Genomic DNA, 23109 nt, shown 5'->3' with positions numbered 1-23109 from the left:
AGTCTGGTAGACGGGTTTTACAGCGTCTGTTTGAAGCAGTAAGATGGTGAAAACTGGGCTTTTTCTGGGTCTCAGAGAAATGCCTGTCAGGGGCAGGGTCTGCCAGCCCAGCACTCCTCACTCCGCCTTTCCACGCTGCCGGGCAGTTTGGCATGTGCTTGAGGCTTCCTGGCAAACTGGCTCATGTCCTCCTCGGATTGCCTTGGCGTGTGCGGGGTCTGCAGTGGCCAGGGTGGGACAGAGAGCCCGGTGCGGTGCGAAGAAACAATCTCATGGATACTGCTCACCACCTCTGACCTGAAGCAAATATGTAATCTGTCTGAACCTCAGTTCCCTTGTGTGCAAAAAAGGTGGTAGTGTATCTATCACATGGGGTTATTTGGGATTAGAGAAGGTAGGGAATATTCAGTACCTTGCACAGGAAAGGTGAGGCCCTTCACTCTCACTGACAGGAAAAAGAGAGAAAATGCAAAGTAGTGATTATTATTATTATTATTATTCAGAACTGGTATTTTTTTTTTTTGTCAATCAGACAACGAATAAAGGGTGTGTGGGGATTTTCATGGTTCACCACTGAATACTTTGTGCCTAGGACAGAGTCTGATGTTTAATTTCTTATTATTATTAAATTTTTTTTTCCTTTATTGATTTTAGAGAGAGAGGAAGGGAGAGGGAGGGAGATAGAGACATCAATGAGAGAGAACGTCGATTGGCCGCCTCCTGCATGCCTCCCACTGGGGATTTGGCCCACAGCCTGGGCATGTGCCCTGACTGGGAATCAAACTGGCGACCTCTTGGTGCATGGGTCAACGCTCAATCAATGAGCTGCACTGGCTAGACTGATGTTTAATTTAAATTCAGTAAACACTGGATGATAGAATGGATGAATCATAGAGATGATGAGGTGGTAAATCCAATCACTTCACTTTACAGAAAAGGAAACCTTGGATCAGAGAAGTGGTTTATTTTGTCTAGTTTAGAAACAAGATAATGAAAATATTCGGGGCCGAGAATGATCCCGCTTCCCCAGGTGACACTTGGCAATGTCTGGAGACATTTTTATGGTCACAGCTGGGGAGAGGGAGCACCCGGTAGGTAGTGGGTAGACGCTGGGCATGCCGCTGAATGTCCTGCAGAGCACACGGCGCATCACCCACAGCAAAGACGTATCTCCCCGAATGCCAGGGGTGCTGATATCGAGAAACCCTGGTCTACATTATACTGAAATTACGTCATCATTTATTGACTGCCTGCTAGCTGGAGACATGATTTTGATATTTTGAAGAAAACAAAGCTGGTTAACATTTGCTCCTTGTCCTCTAAGAGTTTGCAGTCTTGAGGAGAATAATACTGACTCAATCATTGGGACACTGAGATCTCTTCAGCAGTTGTTTTCATCATACGTATCCATCCGAGATAACTGGCTTTGTGTAGGGTTTAAATTACTAACTTCCGTAAGTGACCACGGGTAAATCTCACAATAAGTTTAAAGGGCTGCGACCTTAAGTCTATGCACAAATGAGAAAAAAAACACCTAAAAATGTACTTAATACTTCTTCAACACAATATTCTATTTAACCAGCACTTACTGGGGGGCTGAGTTATCCAGAAAAATATAATAAGCCTATTGTTTGTGAACAAATGAAGGCAGCTCCATCCAAAGGAAATTAGATTGTTTCATATGTTGAAGATTCTGTCGTCTAATTATAGAGACAAAATGCATAATATGCAAGCTGTTTAAGGATAGCACCTTCTGTGCGTGTGTGTGTGTGTGTGTGTGAATTGTAGAAAACATATAGCAATGAGAACAATAATAAAAGAGACGATGATAAAAGAGACAATGCTGGTTTAGATTTTATTTTGTAAGGTACTACTTCGGGTGTTCTGAGGTCCCATTTTCCACCATGGGGAGGGGGTTCCCCACACATAAGCAATTCTTGGACATCAGCTGTGTGTCCTACAGTTCAGTCACTTCTGACACAGTCATAGCATCAGGTTCCATGGGTGAAGGTTCAGTCCTACAAGACTGCCACCCCCAGCTCTGCTTCAGATACCAGCCCAGGGCCGGATTCTCCTGTGCTTCTGGCCCACCGGCTACGGACCGGAGATTCCCGTGACCTCCTCCTTGGATTCGATGCGTTTGCTAGCATGGCTCACAGAACTCAGAGAAACATTTCAGTTACTAGAGTACCAGTTTATTTAAAAGGATATAACTCACGAACAGCAAGATGGAAGAGACGTATAGGGCAAGGTATGGGGGAAGGGCTCAGGGCTCCTGGGCTCTCTCTGGGGACATCACTCTCCCCAACTCTCCTTGTGCTCGCCAACCAAACTCTGTCTCCTTGAGTTTTTGTGGAGGCTTCATTATGGAGTTATGGTTGATTACATCACTGGCCAGTGGAGAACAGTCAGCTCCTGTCCCTCCGCTCTGCCAGGAGGCCGAGGGTGGGACTGGAAGTTTCAACCCTGCGCTGGTAGCCTCCATCCTTAGGCTACCGAGGGGCACTCCAAAGTCATCTGTTTAATGTTACAAAAGACACCTTTATCTCTCCTAGAAAATTCCAGGGGTTTTAGAAGCTCTGTGCTAGCAAGGGGGACACAGACCACATTTCTTCTTCCTATTATTCACAACATCACAGATGCTAAAGTGAATCTGAGTTGAGAAATAGACCCTTATTCAGTTTAGAGATTCCAACAGTACTGCCTTATAGAATTCAAGATTTGTTTTTGAGGAATACACAATGCTAGAAGGCCATGGACAAAATATGGAACAAAGTATTTAATTATGAATACGATGATAAAGACTTTTGTGACTTCATCAGAGAATGCACCGCGGTTAGGTTTTCTCCCTACAATATCCGTTTCTGTGGCCATCCATGTGAGTAGGTGACCTGAGGGGAGGAAAGACACACGCGTGTTTGACTTTAATACACAGCACACTGTCCACTGTCAGCACACTTACTGCCGGTTTGTCATGAGAGTTCACAGCTATATCTGTGGGTCAGAAAGCAAGTTTATTATATTTTAAATACGATAATCAGGGAGCCTCAGCAAAGAGTTCTTCCACAGTCGTGGGAAGAATTATAAACCAAGTATCACAATTTCTGATTTGCTGCTTTCTACATTTCCTTTTTTGAATAGTACTAAAGCAGTGACTTTTGATAAAACAAGATAGAGTTGAGTAGTGCAAAATAATTTTACTTGTTAAAGATTTTATATTGCCTTTTTAAAAAAAATCCTTACCTGAGGATATTTTTTTTCTATTTATCATCAGATAAAGTGGGAGGGAGGAAGAGAAAGGGAGAGAGAAAGAGAGAGAGAGAGAGAGAGAGAGAGAGAGAGAGAGAGAGAGAAAGGGAGAGAGATAGAGAGTCGATGTGAGAGGGACACGTCGACTGGTTGCCTTATGCAGGACCCAACCAGGGCCGGGGATGAACCAAAACCAAGGTACGTGTGCTTGACTGGAACTGAACCTGAAACTCATTGGTCCGAGGGCGAATGCTCTAACCACGGAGCAAAACTGGCCCGGGCTGTATTGCCTTTTTTAACTTGCTTATTTGTTAGCAGATAGGCAAAACTTCCACCAGATGGCAGTAATCACTTATTTCCTAACTATGCAATAGCCTTTGGATTTAATCAATCAGTTAAAAGCTTAGTATTTAAGAACCTGTACATTGGCACAGAATCTTACCAATATTAAGGCTGTAGTTTTAAATATCCCTATGTTTAGTGAAAGGGCAGGGTTTGTATGTTTGTGTATGTGTATATACATAACTATAATAGAACATACGTACTTTATCCTATACACACAAATAAATATTTATATATTAAGTATTATATGTTATATATCAAATAAACATTATATATCAAAATATACATTGTGCCGGGCTCATATAAGCGTTTAGTAAATGTTATTTTTGTCTTCTTTTTTAGACTTATCAATCAGAATAATAGATTGGCTCTGAAATGCCAGTAATTGGAAAGAGGAATATACACGTATAAGCATTTAAAAAATACACACCTGATGATTTAGTGACTTTAATGTCAGATGTCAGTGATTTTCAACCTTTTTTGTTTCAGGGCACACATATACTAGTTGCTACAATTCTGCGAACTTACACTCTTTCAGTCTGTTTCTTGCTATTGTGTTAGAAGGAAGTTGCAGTTGTCTTTCCTTTGATTGTGCTATAATCATGACTTTCACTGCCCAGATGTTTCTGTTCTCTCTCTGGCGCTTCTGTGTTCTGACTCGTCACAGTCTCTACATACTTCTTTCTAGTCATCTTTGGCCATGTAAGTGAGAACTCCCTTCAAAGGTTGGTAGTGGGCATCTGTTCTTTGTATTCTCTCTTTGTCACTCACACCCATGGCTTCCGTGGCCCATGAATGTGATCTCAGATCTCCCATTACCTTTGGAACTCAATATATATATCTAAGATTGAATTATTTCCCTGAAACATGGTGAATTTTCTTAGTTCGGAGTTACAAACTCGAGAGTCATGATAAACATATTTTTCTCTCTCAGTTTGTACATTCAAATTTTATGGACTCCATCTCTAAAACCTTCTGTATATATGTCCTCCTTCCCATTTCAGCGTCATTGTTTTGGTCGGCCATCTACCACCCCTTACTCCCACCACCATGGACTTGATTCCTTTGCCTCTTTCTCCTTCTGTCTCCATCTCCTACTAACCATGGCCAGTTGAGGACTTTTAATGTCTTGTTTCTGCAAATGTTTTGCCAAGGATATTAAAAAATGTTCTGAATGGGTAAACCTGTTAGCCTAGCAGCGGTGGGGAACATGGGGCCTGCGAGCCACGAGGCCCACGAAATCCACACCAGCTAACATCACACTCCTCACCGTATTAGCCTGACCAAATACAGCAGGCGAATTTGTAAGTTGATAATTTTGTATGGCCAAAAAATGATGTTATAAATATCCAAATGGCCTTGGTAGATAAAAGGTTCCCCAGCCCTGGGGGGCTTCAGATCGCCCTTGGTCAGTGCTGGACCTCCTGCCCACCGTGGGCCGCGCCACCCCTCTCTGGAGGTAGGAAGGAAGTCATGTGCTGGTGGAACGAGAGGCTGGAGCTTGGAACCTCAGACCGGGGCTTCCGAATCGCCCTGCCACCACCAGCGGTGAGACTGCACAGAGCACTTCACTTGATGTGCCCCGGGGGCCTCCTCTGTCAGTGGGGTTAAGAGTCCCTTCTAATGGGATAATTATAAGGGGAAAGGATTAACCTTTAAAAGCATATAAAAAGTACTGCGCAAGTGACATTTATGGGTCTTCTCTGAGCAAGTCCCCTTTTCTCACCTACATGCACTCAGTCCCCGCACCTGCCTCCCTCTCTCCTGTCTTCTCTGCCTGTTATGATCCTGCCCGTCCTTCAGGGCTTACCTCAAATGCTGCTTCTCCGTGGATTTATTCTTGCATCAATTTGCCCACCATGGATTCCTCCTCCTGCTGACCTGTATTATTTATACATTATTCATTCCCGTCTGATATCTCTTGTTACATTCCATTTCGTATTTAGGCTAACTGTATTTATGTCTTATTTTTCCTCCTAGATTGTAAGGTCTTGTGGTCAGGGACCACATTCTCTTTTGCTAAAATACCGTATGCCACAGTGCCCATTATAGATGCTTTATTAATATTTACTGAATAAATGATTGGATAGCTAGCATATTAGATCTTTCTCTCCAAAGCCAGATTTATAATTTACTTTTAACATGAGATATTTTCTTTAAAGTCCTAAAAGATTCTGGAATCTCCACATGACCATGTCTTTTATCTTCTTTTGTAGAAATATATATATTTTTCAATGTATCCTTAGTCTACTCACAATAATAATCACTGCTCTTATTATATTTAGAGAAAGAAAGCAATGGTATAATTAAAACATATATTGAAGCATATATTTATTTAATGTTGGTGAATGACTATGGCCAGAGATTTATTTGGGTGGCTTCTCTTCCTTCTTCTCCTCCTCCACTTCTTCCTCCTCAACCACCTCATCATCCTTATTATTATAATTTTAATAAATTCACCAAAGCAGCAACTCTCTATTAATTATGAAAAAAGCACATTGCAGCCTGAGAGACAAGATGTTGAGGCAAAATCTAACTGATCAGCACCATCTTTAGTACTGTTGCGAAAGACATGAAAATGTGAAATTTAATGACATATAATTAGCATGATTAGGCATTAGACATAGACTTTTGTCATTTTGCAGATTTGCACCCTGAGTGCCATGGGGTTTAGGTGACCTTTTCGAAGGCCAGTGGTATTTCCCTGCAGAGCAGAATCTAGGTCCTCAGACATCTCTTGGGGATTGAACTGGATGATCCTAAATGGGTGAAGTGTGTGAAGACTGAGTTTTAGAAAGTAACATTGTCTTTGGCATAGAATATGAGCTACGTTGCACAGAGCATAAATGATTTTGTGTTTGACTTAGGTACGTTAATTCCTTTTTCTATACACATTTTAGTTACGGGTGTGATTTGGTTTCCAGCATGAATTTACTTTACAATCTTTATAACCAACTATTCTAATGCTTGTAAAATAGACTATGAACATAAAGTATATCCTTTGTTAAACATGTTGCATATCTTTTGGATATAACTTTCGTATGGACTTTTAAAATTTATTTAAAAGAAAAGTCTGAATTCTTTTTTTTTTTTCGTTTTTTTTTTTTTATTAATGAATTTTTGTTACAGATGTTTCTCCTTTTCCCCCCACTGATTCCCCCCTCCCCCTCCCTCCCTGCCCTTTCCCCAGTTTGTTGTCCATGTCCACTGTTCATGCATACATGCATATAAGTTCTGTGGTTTATCTCTCCCCCACCCCACCCCCTCTTTAGGGGATTGTCAGTCTGTACCCCACTTCTGTGTCTCTGGGACTACCCCATTCCTCAGACTGTTATGTTGATTATATTCCACAAATAAGTGAGATCATATGATACTTGTCTTTCTCTGTTTGGCTTGTTTTACTTAGGATGATACTTTCAAGGTCCCTCCATGTAGTCTCAAAGGATAAGAGATCTTTCTTTCTTACAGCTGCGTAGTACTCCATTGTGTATATGTACCACTGCTTTTTGATCCATTCATCTACTGATGGACATTTGGGCTGTTTCCAGATCTTAGCAATTGTAAATAGTGCTGCTATAAACATGGGGGTACATATATTCTTTCTGATTGGTGTTTTAGGCTTCTTAGGGTATATTCCTAGAAGTGGGATCACTGGGTCAAATGGCAGTTCCATTTTTAATTTTTTGAGGTAACACCATAGTGTTTTCCATAGTGGCTGCACCAGTCTACATTCCCACCAGCAGTATACTAGAGTCCCCTTTTCTCCACACCCTCGCCAAAACTTGTTGTTTGATGATTTGTTGATGGCAGCCATGAAAAGTCTGAATTCTTTAAACTGAATGCAGGTTAAAAAAATATAGCCCTGGCCAGTTTGGCTCAGTGGTTAGAGTGCTGGCCCATGGACCAAAGAGTCGTGTGTTTGATTCTGGTCAAGGGCACGTACCTCGGTTGCAGTTTGGTCCTGGCCTTGGTCAGGGTCATGTGGGAGGCAACCAATCGATGTGTTTCTCTCACACTGATGTCTCCCCCCACCCCTTCTTCTCCTTTTCCCTCTCCCTCCCTCCTATTGTATCTGCAGATAAATGGAAAAATATCCTTGGTTGAGGATTTAAAAAACAAAAAAGTGTGTGTGTGTGTGTGTGTGTGTGTGTGTGTGTGTATATATATATATATATATAAAATGATGATACTTGACTAAAAGAGCTGAACAAACCCCTTCTGGGCACTATGTTGGAACTTTCATTGTTAACAAGTAAAAGTGCATCTTTTTGAGTTGATTAATTCGTAGACCTGAGACAGCTAATTAACTGTCTTTTTGTCTTTCACTCTTTAATCCTAAAAGCAAGATAATTCTGTTTTGGAACTAACTCTTCTATTCATAATTCAAGACAATTTAAGGAGGCTGGATACAAGTCTCTAAGTGCTGATGGAGCACTAATGGCCACTTGTAGCTGGATTTCCGTTTTCTAACCGCCTATATTCCCCACCCACCAGTGTTATTATTTATATTATTATTTTTATATTACATGTTAGCTGATCACCTATTCTGCTGCCTTTGCATGAGGGCAATGTTTACGTGTACTTTCTTGAATATGCCAAACCATTTCCTGAAAATTGATTTTGCATCATACCATAGAAAATATTCAGAAAAACTCTTTTTAAAAAATAAATATTTTTTTATTGATTTTTAGAGAGAGGAAGGGGAGATGGAGAGAGAGATGGAAACATCGGTTGGCTGCCTCCTGCTTAGCTCCCCTGGGGATCAGGCCACAACCTGGGCATGTGTCCTGACCGGAAATTGAACCTGCGACCTCTTGGTGCATGGGTTGCCGCTCAACCTCTGAGCCACACTGGCCAGGCCAGAAAAACTCTTGAGAAAGAATGTCACCCTCTTCTAACATACTTTTTAATCAACCCCATGTTTTATTCCCCCCCTTCCCTACTTCCTTATTATCCTCAGAGCTCTGTGTAGAACCAGATGGGTTAAGTGGATGATCCTTTTGTTCCATTTTATTTTTTTAATTCTCAGGCCTCTTTCTAAATCTTTAGCTGCAGGGCAGAGTGAAGGGCACATTCCCAGTGCAGTTCCCAGTCCTAGCACATGGAGACTGTGTACCTGGGCTCTGTTGCAGATGCTCTTGTCCTCCGACCCCTTTGCTGTTTCTCTGCTGTCATGCGGTGTAATTCCAGCACAGAGCTGGAATTGTTCATGCAGTGCTTCCCAGAGAGCTCTCCGCCACTGCTGCCTCTACGTCCTGTTCGTTTGTTTTCTGAGCTTTGTCACCTCTCTCTGGTCACGAGGACAGAGCTAGGTGATGGGACAGTGGATGGGAGGATTGGGCAATTATCTGCTTAGTCCAACATAACAGCAGCTTCTCAGCGATAGAGAAGCACGTCTGTTTTCGGTCGGTAAATAATCTGGGTCTCTGAGTCAATGGACACACACCAGTGGGGACCGCAGCAAGAACCTTTTAACAATGTTCACATGGCCACTAGCCTGAAGCGAGGTGGACATTTCAGGGATATGCCATGACATAAAAACTGGGGAATGATCTGCCTCTCCCTCAGCACTATCGGCTGTATAATCACTGGCAATTCATTGAAGATTTGGGGTGTAGGTTGTTTTTCAGCCTTAGTTTTCAAAGAGGTTGGGAGTTTTTTGTTTTGTTTGCTTTTGATCTTTTTCAGCACCTCCATTGATAGTGATAAGTTGGGAGGAGCAGTCCTCACTGATGATACTAGCCAGGTGTCATTTGGAAGAAGACTCCTGACATTACCTTTTAAATGGTGACTGTAGCTGCCTGAGGTTGCATATTATATGCACTGACTGATGTACACTAAAATGAATAAATGCAATTTGACAACTTGTTATTTTGAGAAAAACGTAAATTTGTTTTACACAGTATGAGCTCGTTATCTGAATACAACAAAGACATCCTTTTGAGACTGTGTGGTCAGGTGGGTGTCAGGAGTTATGGAAATGCATGGCCAACACTGTGCAGAACTCATCTTATTGGACTGACTCTCAACCCCACAGTCCAAGTGCAGAGACAGGCGCACTGTGTGTTTGTTTCAGTAGTCCTTCTGCATTATTAGCTCACCTACGTGATATGTGTCTGATATATTGCTCCTCTTTTGCCCAACTTTCTTTTCTTGTGTGTATAGCACGTGGAGCATGATCTTGAGCCACTTTAAAGTTTTAAAGTGTTAAAACTTTCCTTTGCTCTCTGTTAAAAACTGGTGCCTGAGTTACCAGTCAATGGCAGATTTTGTGGTGTGTAAAATGAACTCTCTTGGATGTGTCCTCAGAGGAGGTGGGATGGTCAGCCCTCACTCGCTCTAAGAAGCCAACTGTTCTTGTATAAATAAAGCGTTGGGCGTTTTGGCTTCTGTCTCCTGCAACTAGGGTTTGAAGGTAATGTTTTAAATTGTAATATTTACTGATGGTTTCTTTCTTAGCTTCTTTTCATGTTATCCTTACTTAAGGGTACAATAGTGAACCGAATTAAAGATCACTGGTCTTGTTTTAATGGAAATTCAGACTTTTTTTTTTTTTTTTTTTTTAGCTTAATCCCGACTATCGAGATGCCCAAAATGAAGGAAAAAATGTGGTGAGTAGAACTGTTTCCCTCCTTAACAAATCCCAAATATATTGTTTATATTTTTTATGAACAAATTCAAAAGTTCATAGGAAGTTGCAAGACTAGGGTCTCTGAGGGAGAGTCTGAGCAGAGGCTGTGGAGCACAGATGAAAGGTAAGAGGTGATATGGCTTAGATTGTGACATGTCCGGTCATGGGTATTGAGGGAAATGTCTAGCAACTTGAAGGCCATTTATGATGGAATGCTGAAGACAACTAGCATCTGGGAGGGATGGTGGGTCTAGGTTTAGTTTTCAGAAGTGAATAGAAATCTGGCAGGAGAAATGCAATTATGTCATGATACTAAACAGGACAACAGGAAAATCTTTTTTTATGTAAAATAATCTGGGTTCTACTTACAGGGGGATATTGAAATATCAAACAACGAGAGGGCTGATTTTTCTGATATTCTAAAGTGTGCTACTAAAAGGGCATCATAGCCCTGGCCAGTTTGGCTCAGTTTGGCCTGTGGTCCAGGGAGACCTGGGTTCAGTCCCCACTAAGGGCATGTACCTCGGTTGCAGTTTGTTCCTGGCCCTGGTTGGTCGTGCGGGAGGCAGCCTCTCAATGTGTCCCTTTCACGTTGATGTTTCGCGCGCGCTCTCTCTCTCTCTCTCTCTCTCTCTCTCTCTCTCTCTCTTCCTCTCTCCTTCCCACTCTATCTGAACAAAAAAGTGGAAAATGTCCTCGGGTGAGAATATATATATATATATATATATATATATATATATATATAAAAGAGCATTGTATCAAAGCTTCAAATTGTGCAATCGAATTACATTTCTGAGCACATCTGCTTTCAACTATGTACTATTTGGTGGTGCTGCTAATAATTTTGGGCAGAGCTGAGTGGGAGAATATAGAGTATGAAGGTTTATGGAACAGCATAAAGAATAAAAAAAGTAATAAATCCATGATGAAGTTGATTCTTTGTGCTAATTAAGCCTTTAGTTAGACTTGATAGATTTTTTTCCCTTTGTTCTGGAATACCGTCTCTTTACTCACCTCTGAAGGTGAGGAAGAACACGCTTTTGTTTGAGCAATACTTTAATGCCCTGTAACACAGGTGGAACCACCTTTGCTGCGGAAGTTTACGACCAGACGTCAGCTGTCATTTCAGAGACACATCCACTGGAGGCGTTTTATTCTGCTCTTTTTCTCTCCCAAATCCCTAGTTTGAAAGTAAATAAAACCAAGGCCGTGGAACAATAAAGCTAACAATATGGCTCCTCATTTTATAGACCATTTACCACCTAGCAATAATTATGTTTCTGTGTGAAAAAGAAAACAGAGGAGCAGTTAGAAGTTTCACCTATGAAAAATGAAACCAATTTCCCCAAACAGAGTAGAATGCTCTCTTACCTCAGATCTGAGCTCCTGTAACACTGAGTTCACTGCGACCATGCTAATCATTTTCTTCCCTAATTTTCCCTATGCTGTCTGTTTAATATCCAGTTAATATTTTTCCTGTAACTTATCAACCTTTATAAAATGTTGCCTTCCATTTTTGAGGTGTCAGAGGTTAATGCATGGTGCAGCTGGAATGAGACGGTGTGTGTCAGAGCTCCCATTAAGACCCAAATTGCTGTATTTATTCTACAGATGAGCCTATTATTTCCAATCTTACAAATGTATGGCATCCACAGGGACTCTGTAAATACTGGAGCTGTGTCAAGCCCGGCTGGGAACCTGACAGTCATTAGCTTCTTCTCCTTGAAAGGCTGCATCTTTTCAAATGGTCCTTTGAAGGGAATTTTGGGGAATAGTACCACCCATTTGAACATTACCATAGTCAGGTGGAATGTGATCTCAGTTTTTTTGTTTTGTTTTATTCCTCACCCAAGGTCATTTTTCCATTTTTTGTTCAGATAGAGCGGGAGGGAGAGAGAGGAAGAGAGAGAGAGAAACATCGACGTGAAGGGACACATCGAGTGGCTGCCACCCGCACGACCGACCAGGGCCGGGGACAAACTGCAACCAAGGTACGTGCCCTCAGCGGGAACCGAACCCGGGTCTCTCTGTACCGCAGGCCGATGCTCCAACCGCTGAGCCAAACCGGCCAGGGCTGATCTCAGTTTTTCACGGGAATGCCTGTCGTCTATGCTGAGGATTGACCTCAGCAATACCGATATATTGGGTTAGATGAGTCTTTGTTGTGGGGGGCTGTCCTCTGCATGGTAGGATGTTTAGCAGCACCCATGGACTCTGTCCTCACTGGATGCCGGCAGTGGTTCCCCTGCCCCAAGCTGCGGCACCTCTCAGTGGATCTGGAAATTGCCCAGTGCTCCTTGGGGGCCAGGCTTTCTTCCTGATGAGAACCATCAGTCTCTGTGCATAAACATACAGAAACAAAAATGTCTAGGAACCATGAAACTATGCTGAAATATAGTTGACAATTCTGTCCTATAGAATATTTTTTTTTTTGGAGGGGTACCAGATTCTGAAAGAAAACCACAAAATTTCCTTGAATCTTACTATATATTCATCAGTGGTACCGTGATGAAGAAAAGAAGAGGACATATTAGGAATCAGTTTGAGAATAACAGATTGTTGAGGAACCATGGCAAAAAGAAGTGTTTGCAGCTTTAAGTGGCAGAATTGTGTCTGTTACATAAAGCCAGCAGAGAGAGCCCCGGAGGGTCTGAACAAAAACACAGATGCCGCACATCATTATGCTGCTGCGGCCTCACACAGGTCTGAATCAGCCCTGAGAGCGCATACATTGTTTCTTACAGAATGTCTCTGGCTCCTAACAACAGAATTGCAACGTGATGTCTCTGCTAAAAATTCCATGACTCACAAATGAGTCAACAGAGAAGGTGTTACAGGAGGCTAACTGCTGTGTTGCCACCCGCAGCCCCAGGACGGGCAGGAGAAGCCCGGCAAGCCATTAGTTGACTCTGCAGGCTTTTCATAAGGGATTTTCGACTGGAACAACCTGCAAGGTTGTGTGCCTTTTCTTCCCAGTGAAAATGCCACTTTTATAAGAGCCCAGCAGACGAGGTTAATATTCTGAGGCCCTGCATTCCCTAAATTGCGTGTTGTGGATAGCTGGCTGATGTTAAATTTAACACCTGTCTAAGCTCTGCAGTACCTTAATGTATTTTCATGGTGCAGGAGGGAAGGCATTGTGCTCTGTGATTCTGCGTGGGGAACTAGTGTTTTTGTGTCATGTTCTTACTTAAAAAAAGATGTGGGTTTATATGCAAAAGTCACAAGCACATGATTTTGTGCAGAACTGTCTTTATAGAGCCAGAAGGCTGATTTTCTTATATATTGAGGCTTGATCCATACATTTAAAACTTGTATACTTATAGCTCATTATTTATATTTTATTATTTACAAATTTGGAGGGACTGGCTTGAATTATACTGTCAAACTGTTTACAGAGAGTCTAAGCAAATTAACAGAGTCAACGAGATTAAAAGCAGAAAGTTTAAGAATGCAGCACTCTTTAAAAATTTCTAAACATGTTAAAAGCTCTTATTCACACAAACTATTATTAGGCTGTTTATAAATGAAACTTATCTATTCATTAAAGCTTTTTCCCCCTAAGGACCTGAGTAAATTATAAAGGGGTACAATAGTACATTGCACTTATCCAAAATAATTAAGACCCATAGGTCTTAAATAGTGAGTAATTCAGAATGGCCTTTTGAAGTTAACCCCAAGAAGTGCGGTTTTTCTATGTTTGGAAAAGCTTTTATTACTCACTATGAAATAAGTCTCTGATTACTCTTGTTTGGACCCCCACAGGGAGACATTATCAAGGAGGAGGGCAACCTTTAGGAACCTGGATCTACTTTCTTTTTATAAGTCTAGAAAATTTATTTTATTAGCATTTCAAAAGGGGAGTGTGTGTAGGTGGATCGACTCCTGCTAAATGAACTCACAAATGACTGATGTATAAACCATAATGCCAACTTTCAGTTGCTAGGTATATCTAAATCATTGGGTCACTTACTGCATTTTCCTTGAAGGAAAATCTATATCAAAAGCTAAATTATAATTAGAAGATTGGTGTATAGGGACTCAGGAAATTAGATGACACACATTCTTTCTAGGGATATAGGATTCCTCCAAGACTGGAATACTACACTAGGCAATGGTGAAAGAATATTTTACGCCCCCCCCCCCCAAGAACTATATTTGTTACATTCCCTCTCTACTATAATCCCTGGCATCACAAATCTACTGTTGCTATGGATTTGCCTATTCTGGACATTTCATGTATGGACTCATACAATCTATGGCTTTTTTTTTTTTTATCCTCACCCAAGGACATTTTTTGTTCAGATAGAGTGGGAGGGAGAGAGAGGAAGAGAGAGAGAGAGAGAGAAACATCGATGTGAAAGGGACACATCGAGTGGCTGCCACACGCACAACCGACCAGGGCCGGGGACAAACGGCAACCAAGGTACATGCCCTTAGCAGGAACCGAACCCGGGTCTCTCAGGACCGCAGGCTGATGCTCTAACCGCTGAGCCAAACCGGCCAGGGCTCTATGGCTTTTTGGGTCCAACTTCTTTCACTTAGCATAATGTTTTCAAGGTTCATATATATTGTAGAATGTATCTATACTTGATTCGTTTTTATGGCCAACTAATATTCCATTGTCCATATACCACATTTTGTTCATCTATTTATCATTTCATGGACATTTGGGTTGTTTCTACTTTTTGGCTCTTATAAGTAGTGCTGCTATGAACATTCATGTACAAGTTTTTGTGTTGTATATGGCTATTATGATTTCTCTACATTCTCACCAACAGTTTTTATTGTCTGTCTCTTTGATTATAGCTAGCCATCCTAGAGCACTTAGCTAATTGGTAATGATATGGAGCATTTTTGCATGTTCTAATTGGTCATTTGTATGTCTTCTATGGAGAAATGTGTATTTAAATCCTTTGCTCAATTAAAAAATGTTTTTATTGTTTTATTTTTTATTTTTATTTTTTAGAGAGAACGATAGAAACACTGATGTGAGAGAGGGACATCGATTGGCTGCCTCCTGCATGCCCCCTACTGGGGATCGAGCCTGCACCCCAACATGTGCTCTGGGAATTGAACCGAGACCTCTCAGTCCAGGGGACAACACTCAGTTTATTGAGCCACACTGGCTGGGCCCTTTGCTCAATTTTTAAATAGATTGTCTTTTTATTATTGAGTTGTAAATGTTCTTTATATATTCTGGATACAATTCTCTTATCAGATATACAATTTACAAATATTTTCTTTAAGACTGTTTTTTTTTTTAATAGTCACTAGTTTTTTTAGAGTAGTGTTAGGTTCATAGCAAAATCACTGTCAGTTTTTCTGACTGTTCACTGTTCAGAGGTGCTGTCATTTGTGCACCTTCTGCAGAAGACACCAGAATGAAACTATAAGGGTTTTCCGATGCAAGGAACATGATATTCTCAGTCTTGGGATGGAAATGCAAGTGAATGTTTTGGAATGAGCAGGTGTAATACTTCATTGTTATAGCAGCCATTAACTGATGCTTGTGGTTGGATATGGACTGCATCCATTTGCCTTTCGAGCATCCCTCCCCTCCCCCACTTTCATTTAACTTCCTGCGGTGGTACAATGGCTCTCCCCGCCTCACGCATTTTAAAGTTTCATTTGTTTCCAATAAATATGTATAAATACTCATATTTATGTACTTAATTACCAAGCTTATATTACATTTTGGTTTCTTATGTATCAAATTCTTCCATGGGGGATTGGGACTTTGGGAAGTTCAAGTAAAAATATCTAGTCATCAATCTCGTGTGGTTGCCTGCTTAAAACAGTAAGGGTGTACTAGAAATATTGACCGAATTTCACATCGTCATGAAGGCTTTTATTTGTGAAGATCTCGCTTTATATGCCATTATGGTATGTTCTTGGTTCTAATGGAACAGCCAATGAATTGAATGGAAGTATTGTGGATGATTCCCCTTCTCTCCAGGTTAATGTCTCAATTATGTGTTTGGACTTAGGCAGGAGCCCTGAAACACTGCCGTGTTTATTGTTTGATTTATGAAATCTAGATGATTCAACACACTATTTTTCTCTGTGTTTGTTTTAAATGTGGAATGGTTAAAATCTCTACTGTGTAAATAATTTTACTAAGGGAAGGGGACACAACTATTGTGACTTTCAGTGCCTTGATAACTTTGCCCAGATTCAGCCACCCCTCCAGGGGTGTGTGCCTATCACTGTTGATAATAATGACCTCAAAGGCTGTCAGGTCTGACCTGCTATTTTTGGATGATGTGGAATACACATCGCTGTCATCCAATGAGGAAATAACATGCAAACTTAAACCTTATCGCCCAGTTAATTGGTGAGTTTAGTAAAAAAAATCTGATAAAAGTAAGTAACCTTGTATCTCAATAGAAGGATGGAGATCTTCCCACTTCCAAGAGGAAACGCCAGGCAGGGGAGAAGATCATGTACACCTTGGTTTCAGTCCCTCATGGAAGTGACATTGCGTCCCTTTTTGAACTGGACGCCACAACTCTTCAGAGAGCTGACTGCTTGGTTCCAAGGTAAGAAAATAAATTATGGTTAAATGATAATGTTTCTTTGGATAATTTTACTGGTGGGTAAGACATTAAAATCATAATGTTATATAATTTTTATGCTATAAAGGGAGAGAATGAAAGTGAAGCACAAATGTGTAAAGAATCAAGACTCTTTGTGAGTAGGTTGACACAGTTTGCTTTATTTTCATAAGTAGTTAAAATGTGCAGGACCAAAGAAATTCTGAAAAAGTCACAAGGATCATTTATTATTACTTGTATGGACTTTGGTTTTTAAAATGAAAAAGAATCTAGAAGCTTTCTATTAATATTAATATAATTTATTTTTAGTATGTTGAATTCCAGATCCCTCCCTCTCTCTCTCTCTCTCTCTCTCTCTCATTCATCCATCTATTCATCAGTCAGTCAGTTAGTCAACAGATCTTTATGGAACATTGGTAAAATTCTAGGCATTGCCCTTGGCATTGGGAAGACAACAGTGAACAAACTAGTTATTTACTTAAATTCAAATGGAGAGAGGCAATAAACAAACGTAAAATATAAGGTCAAATAATGAAAATGCTTTAAGGAAAAATTGGAATTTAGAGAGTTCTATTAGGTATGAGTGTTCAGAAATGGCCTCTGATTTAGGACATTTGAGAAACTATCTGAATGATTTCAGAGATCAGTCCTCTTTAGGAGTGTTTAAAAAGCAGGAACACGAAGTAGAAAACATCTTGAGATTTACCAGGTGTGCTGAAGGACCAGCTTGGAGACCAGTTGGACCTAGGTGAACAAAGGAGCAGGAGGGGTATTGGCGATGTGGTAGCTAAAACTTAATGTAAGAAAAAATCTTACATTCTTTTGTTTGTATCTGATTACTTTAATTAAGCTCTTTTGCCTACAACTGTCTATCTTCCAACATTAATACTATGATGCACTCTCTAGATCAGTGAATTCCAACCTTTTTCATCTCATGACACACATAAACTAATTACTAAAATTCTGTGGCACACCAGAAAATATATTATATTTTTTGCTGATCTAACAGAAAAAAATAGGTATAATTTTGATGTGTTCACACCGGAGAGCTACTGTTGTGTTGTCTGTTGTCATTTTTTATTTGACGATATAAGGGAAAAGAGGTCAGGTATTTCATGTTTTAGAAATTCTTGCAGCACACTGATTGAAAATCACTACTCTGGATGAATAGATGAGTCTTGCCCATATTATTAGGTCTAGTGTATGGTTTTAAATTGTCCTTGATGTATTGTCCAAGATCAGTATTGTACTTGGCCTTGGTCAAATGACAGTGGTAAGGCTTACGGTACTTACACAAATTGCAGACATTGTTGTGTAGGTTACTTTTAGGGAGGGTAAAATGTTGCTACTCTAGCCCGGCTGGTGTGGTTCAGTGTTTGAGCGTTGACCCATGCACCAAGAGGTTGCTGGTTCGATTTCTGGTCAGGGCACATGCCCAGGGTGTGGGCCCGATCCCCAGTGTGGGGCATGCAGGAGGGGGCCAATTAATGTTCACTTTCATTGATGTTTCTGTCTCTCTTCCCCCTCTCCCTTTCTGTCTCTCTTCCCCCTCTCCCTTTCTCTCCCTCTCAAATCAATAAAGGAAGAAAAAAAGTATTTAAAAAATAAAAATAAATAAAGTTACATTTCTTTTAATAAAAATGTTGCTACTCTAACACTGCTAAGAACCTCTGCTCTTTGAGTGTCCCAGGGTGTTTCCTGGTTCTTCTCATTCATGAGAAATGTTGCAGAATCTTAGCTTCATGTGAGTTGTACCTCACTCTTCCCTGTTCTACCAGCCTGTAAGGAGATCCCCTTTGAAGATTTTACCTGATCCAGGTCTCTGGCCTTCTCTTCTGAGTATTGGATCTTAATCAATCCTTACAATGACTTTCATTGTTTTAGATTTAAACTCAGCAAAATGGAGCCCTTCTTGAACTCTAATCAAGAAAGTTTGCTTAAGGAAACGATAAAAGGATCTCACTATAAAGTGCATAGACCCATGACAAATCCCCGAGACTTGTTTTACATGAAAGTGTTAATCTGTTACTACTCAGAATTTCTGAAGCCTTTCCCAGTGCAGAAAGGAATTTGTATTAACAGATTTGTTTGTTGTTAATTGTATTAAAGCTAATGTTAATGAGCACTTAATAATAACTCCACTTATGATAAAACTCTCGAGCACTTTCTAAGTGCTAAGCCCTGTGTCAAGTTCTTATTAAATCTTGGCAGCAACTTTTACGAATAGGGAACTAGAGACGTAGGGCAGTGCTTTTCAAGTTGACTAAGTTTAATCACCTGGGTAGCTGGACCTGTCTGGGCTCTGCCTGCACCAAGACCACGAGATCCGTCTTGGGTGTGGGATGCAGGCTTTGCTTTTCAAAATCATTACCCAGGTATTTGATCCTGCAATGTGGGAACTCAAGAATCTATACTCTTTTTTTTTTAAATCCTCACCTGAGGACATTTTTCCATTGATTTTCAGATAGAGTAAGAGTGAGGGAGGATGAGGGGGGAGAGAGAGAGAAAAAAACATCGATGTGAGAGATACACATTGATTGGTTGCCTCCTGCACGACCCTGACCAGGGCCAGTGATCAAACTGGACCTTCCGTTAGACCAGAATCGAACCCATGACTCTTTGGTATGTGGGCCGATGCTCTAACCTCTGAGCCTGACTAGCCGGGGCAAAGATCTTTATACTCTTAACCACTATGCGACAATGCCTTCATATTTTAACATTCCGATTATATCCAAATCTTAATAGCAACATATGTATGTGGCATAGGGCCTGAAGAGTTATTCATTTCCAAAATTCTTGCAAAAAAATTATACTCATGTGTAATAGCCTTAGTTTGGAACCTAGCGATCTAGGCTGACTCACTAGCATACACTGAACAACTGGGGGAGTCAGAGGAGGGGAAACCACTGCAGGGCTCCACAAGCGGTGGCTCCACTTTCCAGAGCCTAACGTACAATCGGGAGGACGCGCAAATCCAAATACATCTCCTGTGTAGCTCAGTGCAGAAGACGATAACTAGTAAAAGAGTTATTTCAAAATTTCTGATTATTTGGACAAGGGTTTGCATCTTTGCTATTTTAGATTTTTGAAAATCAGTCTTTCTCGCCCTGGCCAGTTTGGCTCAGCGGTTAGAGCGTCGACCTGAGGTCCTGAGAGACCCGGGTTCGGTTCCCGCTAAGGGCATGTACTTTGGTTACAGTTTGTCCCCGGCCCTGGTCGGTTGTGCGGGTGGCAGCCACTCGATGTGTTCCTTTCACGTCGATGTTTCTCTCTCTCTCTCTCTTCCTCTCTCTCCCTCCCACTCTACCTGAACAAAAAATGGAAAAATGTCCTCGGGTGAGGATAAAAAAAAAAAAAAAGAAGAAAATCAGTCTTTCTCTCCTTTTATGAATGAGCAGAACTATGATGTTGAATGAATCCGTGACTTCCTCTGAGGCCCTTGACATTTCATTTGATTTTCTTTTATTGGCCTTCATTCTTTCTGCCTCATGTTGTATGACTTGTTTATGTCTTATCTCTCCTGCTAAATCTTCAGGAACTTGAAAGCAGAGGACTTATCACAGTGGTATTCTTTTAATAGACACTTAACACATGTATGTTAAAGAAATACAAGATTCACTGAAAATGATGATATTTGAGTTGGAAGAAGTGCTAGCTGTCCTTTCTCAGGACTCTCACAGTTCATATCCAGTTGATTCTTGTTATTCCCAGTACCCTGAATTAGCAGCCACTGAGCCATTGCTCCTAGGGGAAGTACAGTTAGGTTCCTGGGAGCCTTTGGTCACAATATTTTTCGCAGTCAGTAAATACATAAACTATATTGTAATCAGTAAATACATAAATCTATATTGTTGATTCGTTAGCATTGAACTCACAGCTGTCAGCACTATAACTCATGTCTGAATGCAGCTTATCGAACACGAGTATTTCCTCCTTGAGACACAGCGCAGCCTTGCTCTTGGGAACAGTAGACAGCACTTCAGCACTATGCTTAGGGACTGTTTTAAACAGCGAATTCACCAACCAAGAGAACGTAAATGGGAAAAGTAGACCACAAAAAGAACACTTGCTTGCGGTCTGAGGGCAGAAGCAAGAAGGCAGAGCACTGCCCTGCGCATTCTCACTGGGCAGGGGCGTGGCAAGGGACCCCAATTTTTTTTTTTTTTTAATCCCCACCTGAGGATACTTTTTGCATTTATAGAGGGAGAGAGGGAGGAAGAGGGAGAGAGAGAGAAACATCGATGTGAGAGAGACACATTGAGTGGTCGCCACCCACACAACCCCAACCAGGGCCGGGGACAAACTGCAACCAAGGTACATGCCCTTAGCGGGAACCAAACCCGGGTCTCTCTGGACCGCAGGCCGATGCTTCAACCGCTGAGCCAAACTGGCCAGGGCCCAAATTATTTTTTATTTTTATTTTTTTATCCTCACTCGAGGACTTTTTTTTCATTTTTTTGTTCAGATAGAGTGGGAGGGAGAGAGAGAGAGAAACATCAATGTGAAAGGGACACATCGAGTGGTTGTCACCCGCATGGCCCAACCAGGGATGGGGACAAACTGCAACCGAGGTACGTGCCCTTAGCGGGAACCGAACCCGGGTCTCTCTGGACCACAGGCTGACGCTCTAACTGCTGAGCCAAACTGGCCAGGGCCAGGGCCCCAATTTTTTTTTATCACTTTGGATATGTCCGAGGATTGCCACGAAAGTGCCCTGAGTATTGATTTGGGAGTTCCTAATTTTAATGAGTAGGTGAATTTACAAATGTGGAATCCATGAATAATGAAATCAGCTGTGTAAACTTGTACATGCTGATGATTAAGCTACAGCAAGGACTACCATCAGAGCAGTTGTAACTGAGCTGGTTACTTCATCAGTGCTTCTCACGTTAGCATCTATTAGAATTGCACGGAGAGACTGTTCACATACAAATTGCCAGGCCTCACTGTCTGAATTTAAATCAGTGGACTGGGATGATGCCTCAGAATTTACATTTCTTTTTAAAAAAAAACACATTTTATCTTTATTGATTTTAGAGAGAGAGGAAGGTAGAGGGAGAGAGAGAGAAACATCGATGAGAGAGAAAATTGACTGGCCGCCTCCTGCATGCCCCCACTGGGGATCGGGCCCACAACCTGGGCATGTGCCCTGACCGGAAATCAAACCAGTCACTTCTTGGTGCATGGGTTGACGCTTAACCACTGAGCCACACTGGCCGGGCAGAATTTGCATTTCTAACAAGTTCTCAGGTGATACTGGTCCTGCTGGTCCAGGGACCACAGTTTGAGAACTACTGGTCTAGGTAACAATACTGCATGCTTTGAAAGAGTCTACAGTTCAGAAATTTTCCTTTAACCAGACTGATCAATACTTGAGTCAATTACTAGTCTAAAACATGTTCATATTCATATCATGTATGACATAGTTAAATATGTGAATATGTAAGTGGCATAATTTTTTTATAATGTGTTTTATATTATTTTGCTTTTAGGAACTCCTATGTTCGGTTAAGACATTTATGTACCAACACCTGGGTAACCAGTACTAGTATCCCTATCGACACAGATGAAGAGAGACCTGTTATGTTGAAGGTAAATGTTTCTGAGAATGGTTTAATTTTCAGCAAATGTGTGAATAGGATGAGGGGGCATCACATGTTTCTTTCAACCTGTCTTCCCCAGCATTAGAGATGATTGCAACTCATTTCATCAAGTCCTGGTCGGCCAGTTGCGTGGGCAGCTGAACCAAACGGCTTGGCTTTAGCAGGGCTGCGAGATTCTGGAGGATGCAGCGCAGATACCAAAAGGGTGGGAGCAGCATGTAGAGAGGGGAGAATATTCCAGGACTGCGTTTTCTCTACTCTGTTGAACAGAAACAAAGGGCACGAGTGATAAGGGATTCGTTTGGGAACAAGGCAGGATGTGGGCATGGCCCATCTGTCTTTGTCCCCTTCAGAGAGGCTGATATGGTTGGGAATTATGTGTTTGGATTATGTACTCCTGCTCTGTATTTCTTAAACCTAAGATGTGTTGGTACTTGAAGAATATTGCATGGTTATTAAAAAGGAAACAACTCATCTGAATGGATAAAATACCACATTTCAGATTGGAACTTGCCAAACAAAAGAAGATAAAGAAGCATTTGCCATTGTGTCCGTCCCGCTGTCTGAGGTGCGAGACTTAGATTTTGCCAATGATGCAAATAAAGTGCTGGCGACCACGGTTAAAAAGCTGGAAAACGGCACGATAACTCAGAACGAAAGGAGGTTAGTACCTGTCTAAAATGGCTCTTAAATCATCAAGACTCACTTGTCCTTGCCTGCAGTGAAC

At 41.2% G+C, this 23109-nt stretch overlaps 1 protein-coding gene across 2 annotated transcripts in view; it reads left to right on the top strand.

The window, feature by feature from the left end:
- ITPR2 (inositol 1,4,5-trisphosphate receptor type 2) overlaps positions 1 to 23109 on the top strand; it is a 470721-nt gene that overhangs the window by 116002 nt on the left and 331610 nt on the right. The window contains exons 10-13 of one of the 2 annotated variants that reach the window (XM_036251040.1): positions 10158 to 10202; positions 16616 to 16764; positions 22272 to 22371; positions 22885 to 23045. In XM_036251040.1, the coding sequence (XP_036106933.1) occupies positions 10158 to 10202; positions 16616 to 16764; positions 22272 to 22371; positions 22885 to 23045 (455 nt within the window). Of the gene's footprint in view, positions 1 to 10157; positions 10203 to 16612; positions 16765 to 22271; positions 22372 to 22884; positions 23046 to 23109 lie in introns of both variants that reach the window. The other variant, XM_036251039.1, reaches the window with a different exon arrangement.

The sequence above is a fragment of the Molossus molossus genome, unplaced genomic scaffold (assembly GCF_014108415.1).
Source record: "Molossus molossus isolate mMolMol1 unplaced genomic scaffold, mMolMol1.p scaffold_m16_p_10, whole genome shotgun sequence".
Taxonomy (NCBI): domain Eukaryota; kingdom Metazoa; phylum Chordata; class Mammalia; order Chiroptera; family Molossidae; genus Molossus; species Molossus molossus.
Note: the sequence above shows the minus strand (reverse complement) of the source record. Positions and strands in the feature narration are given on the sequence as shown.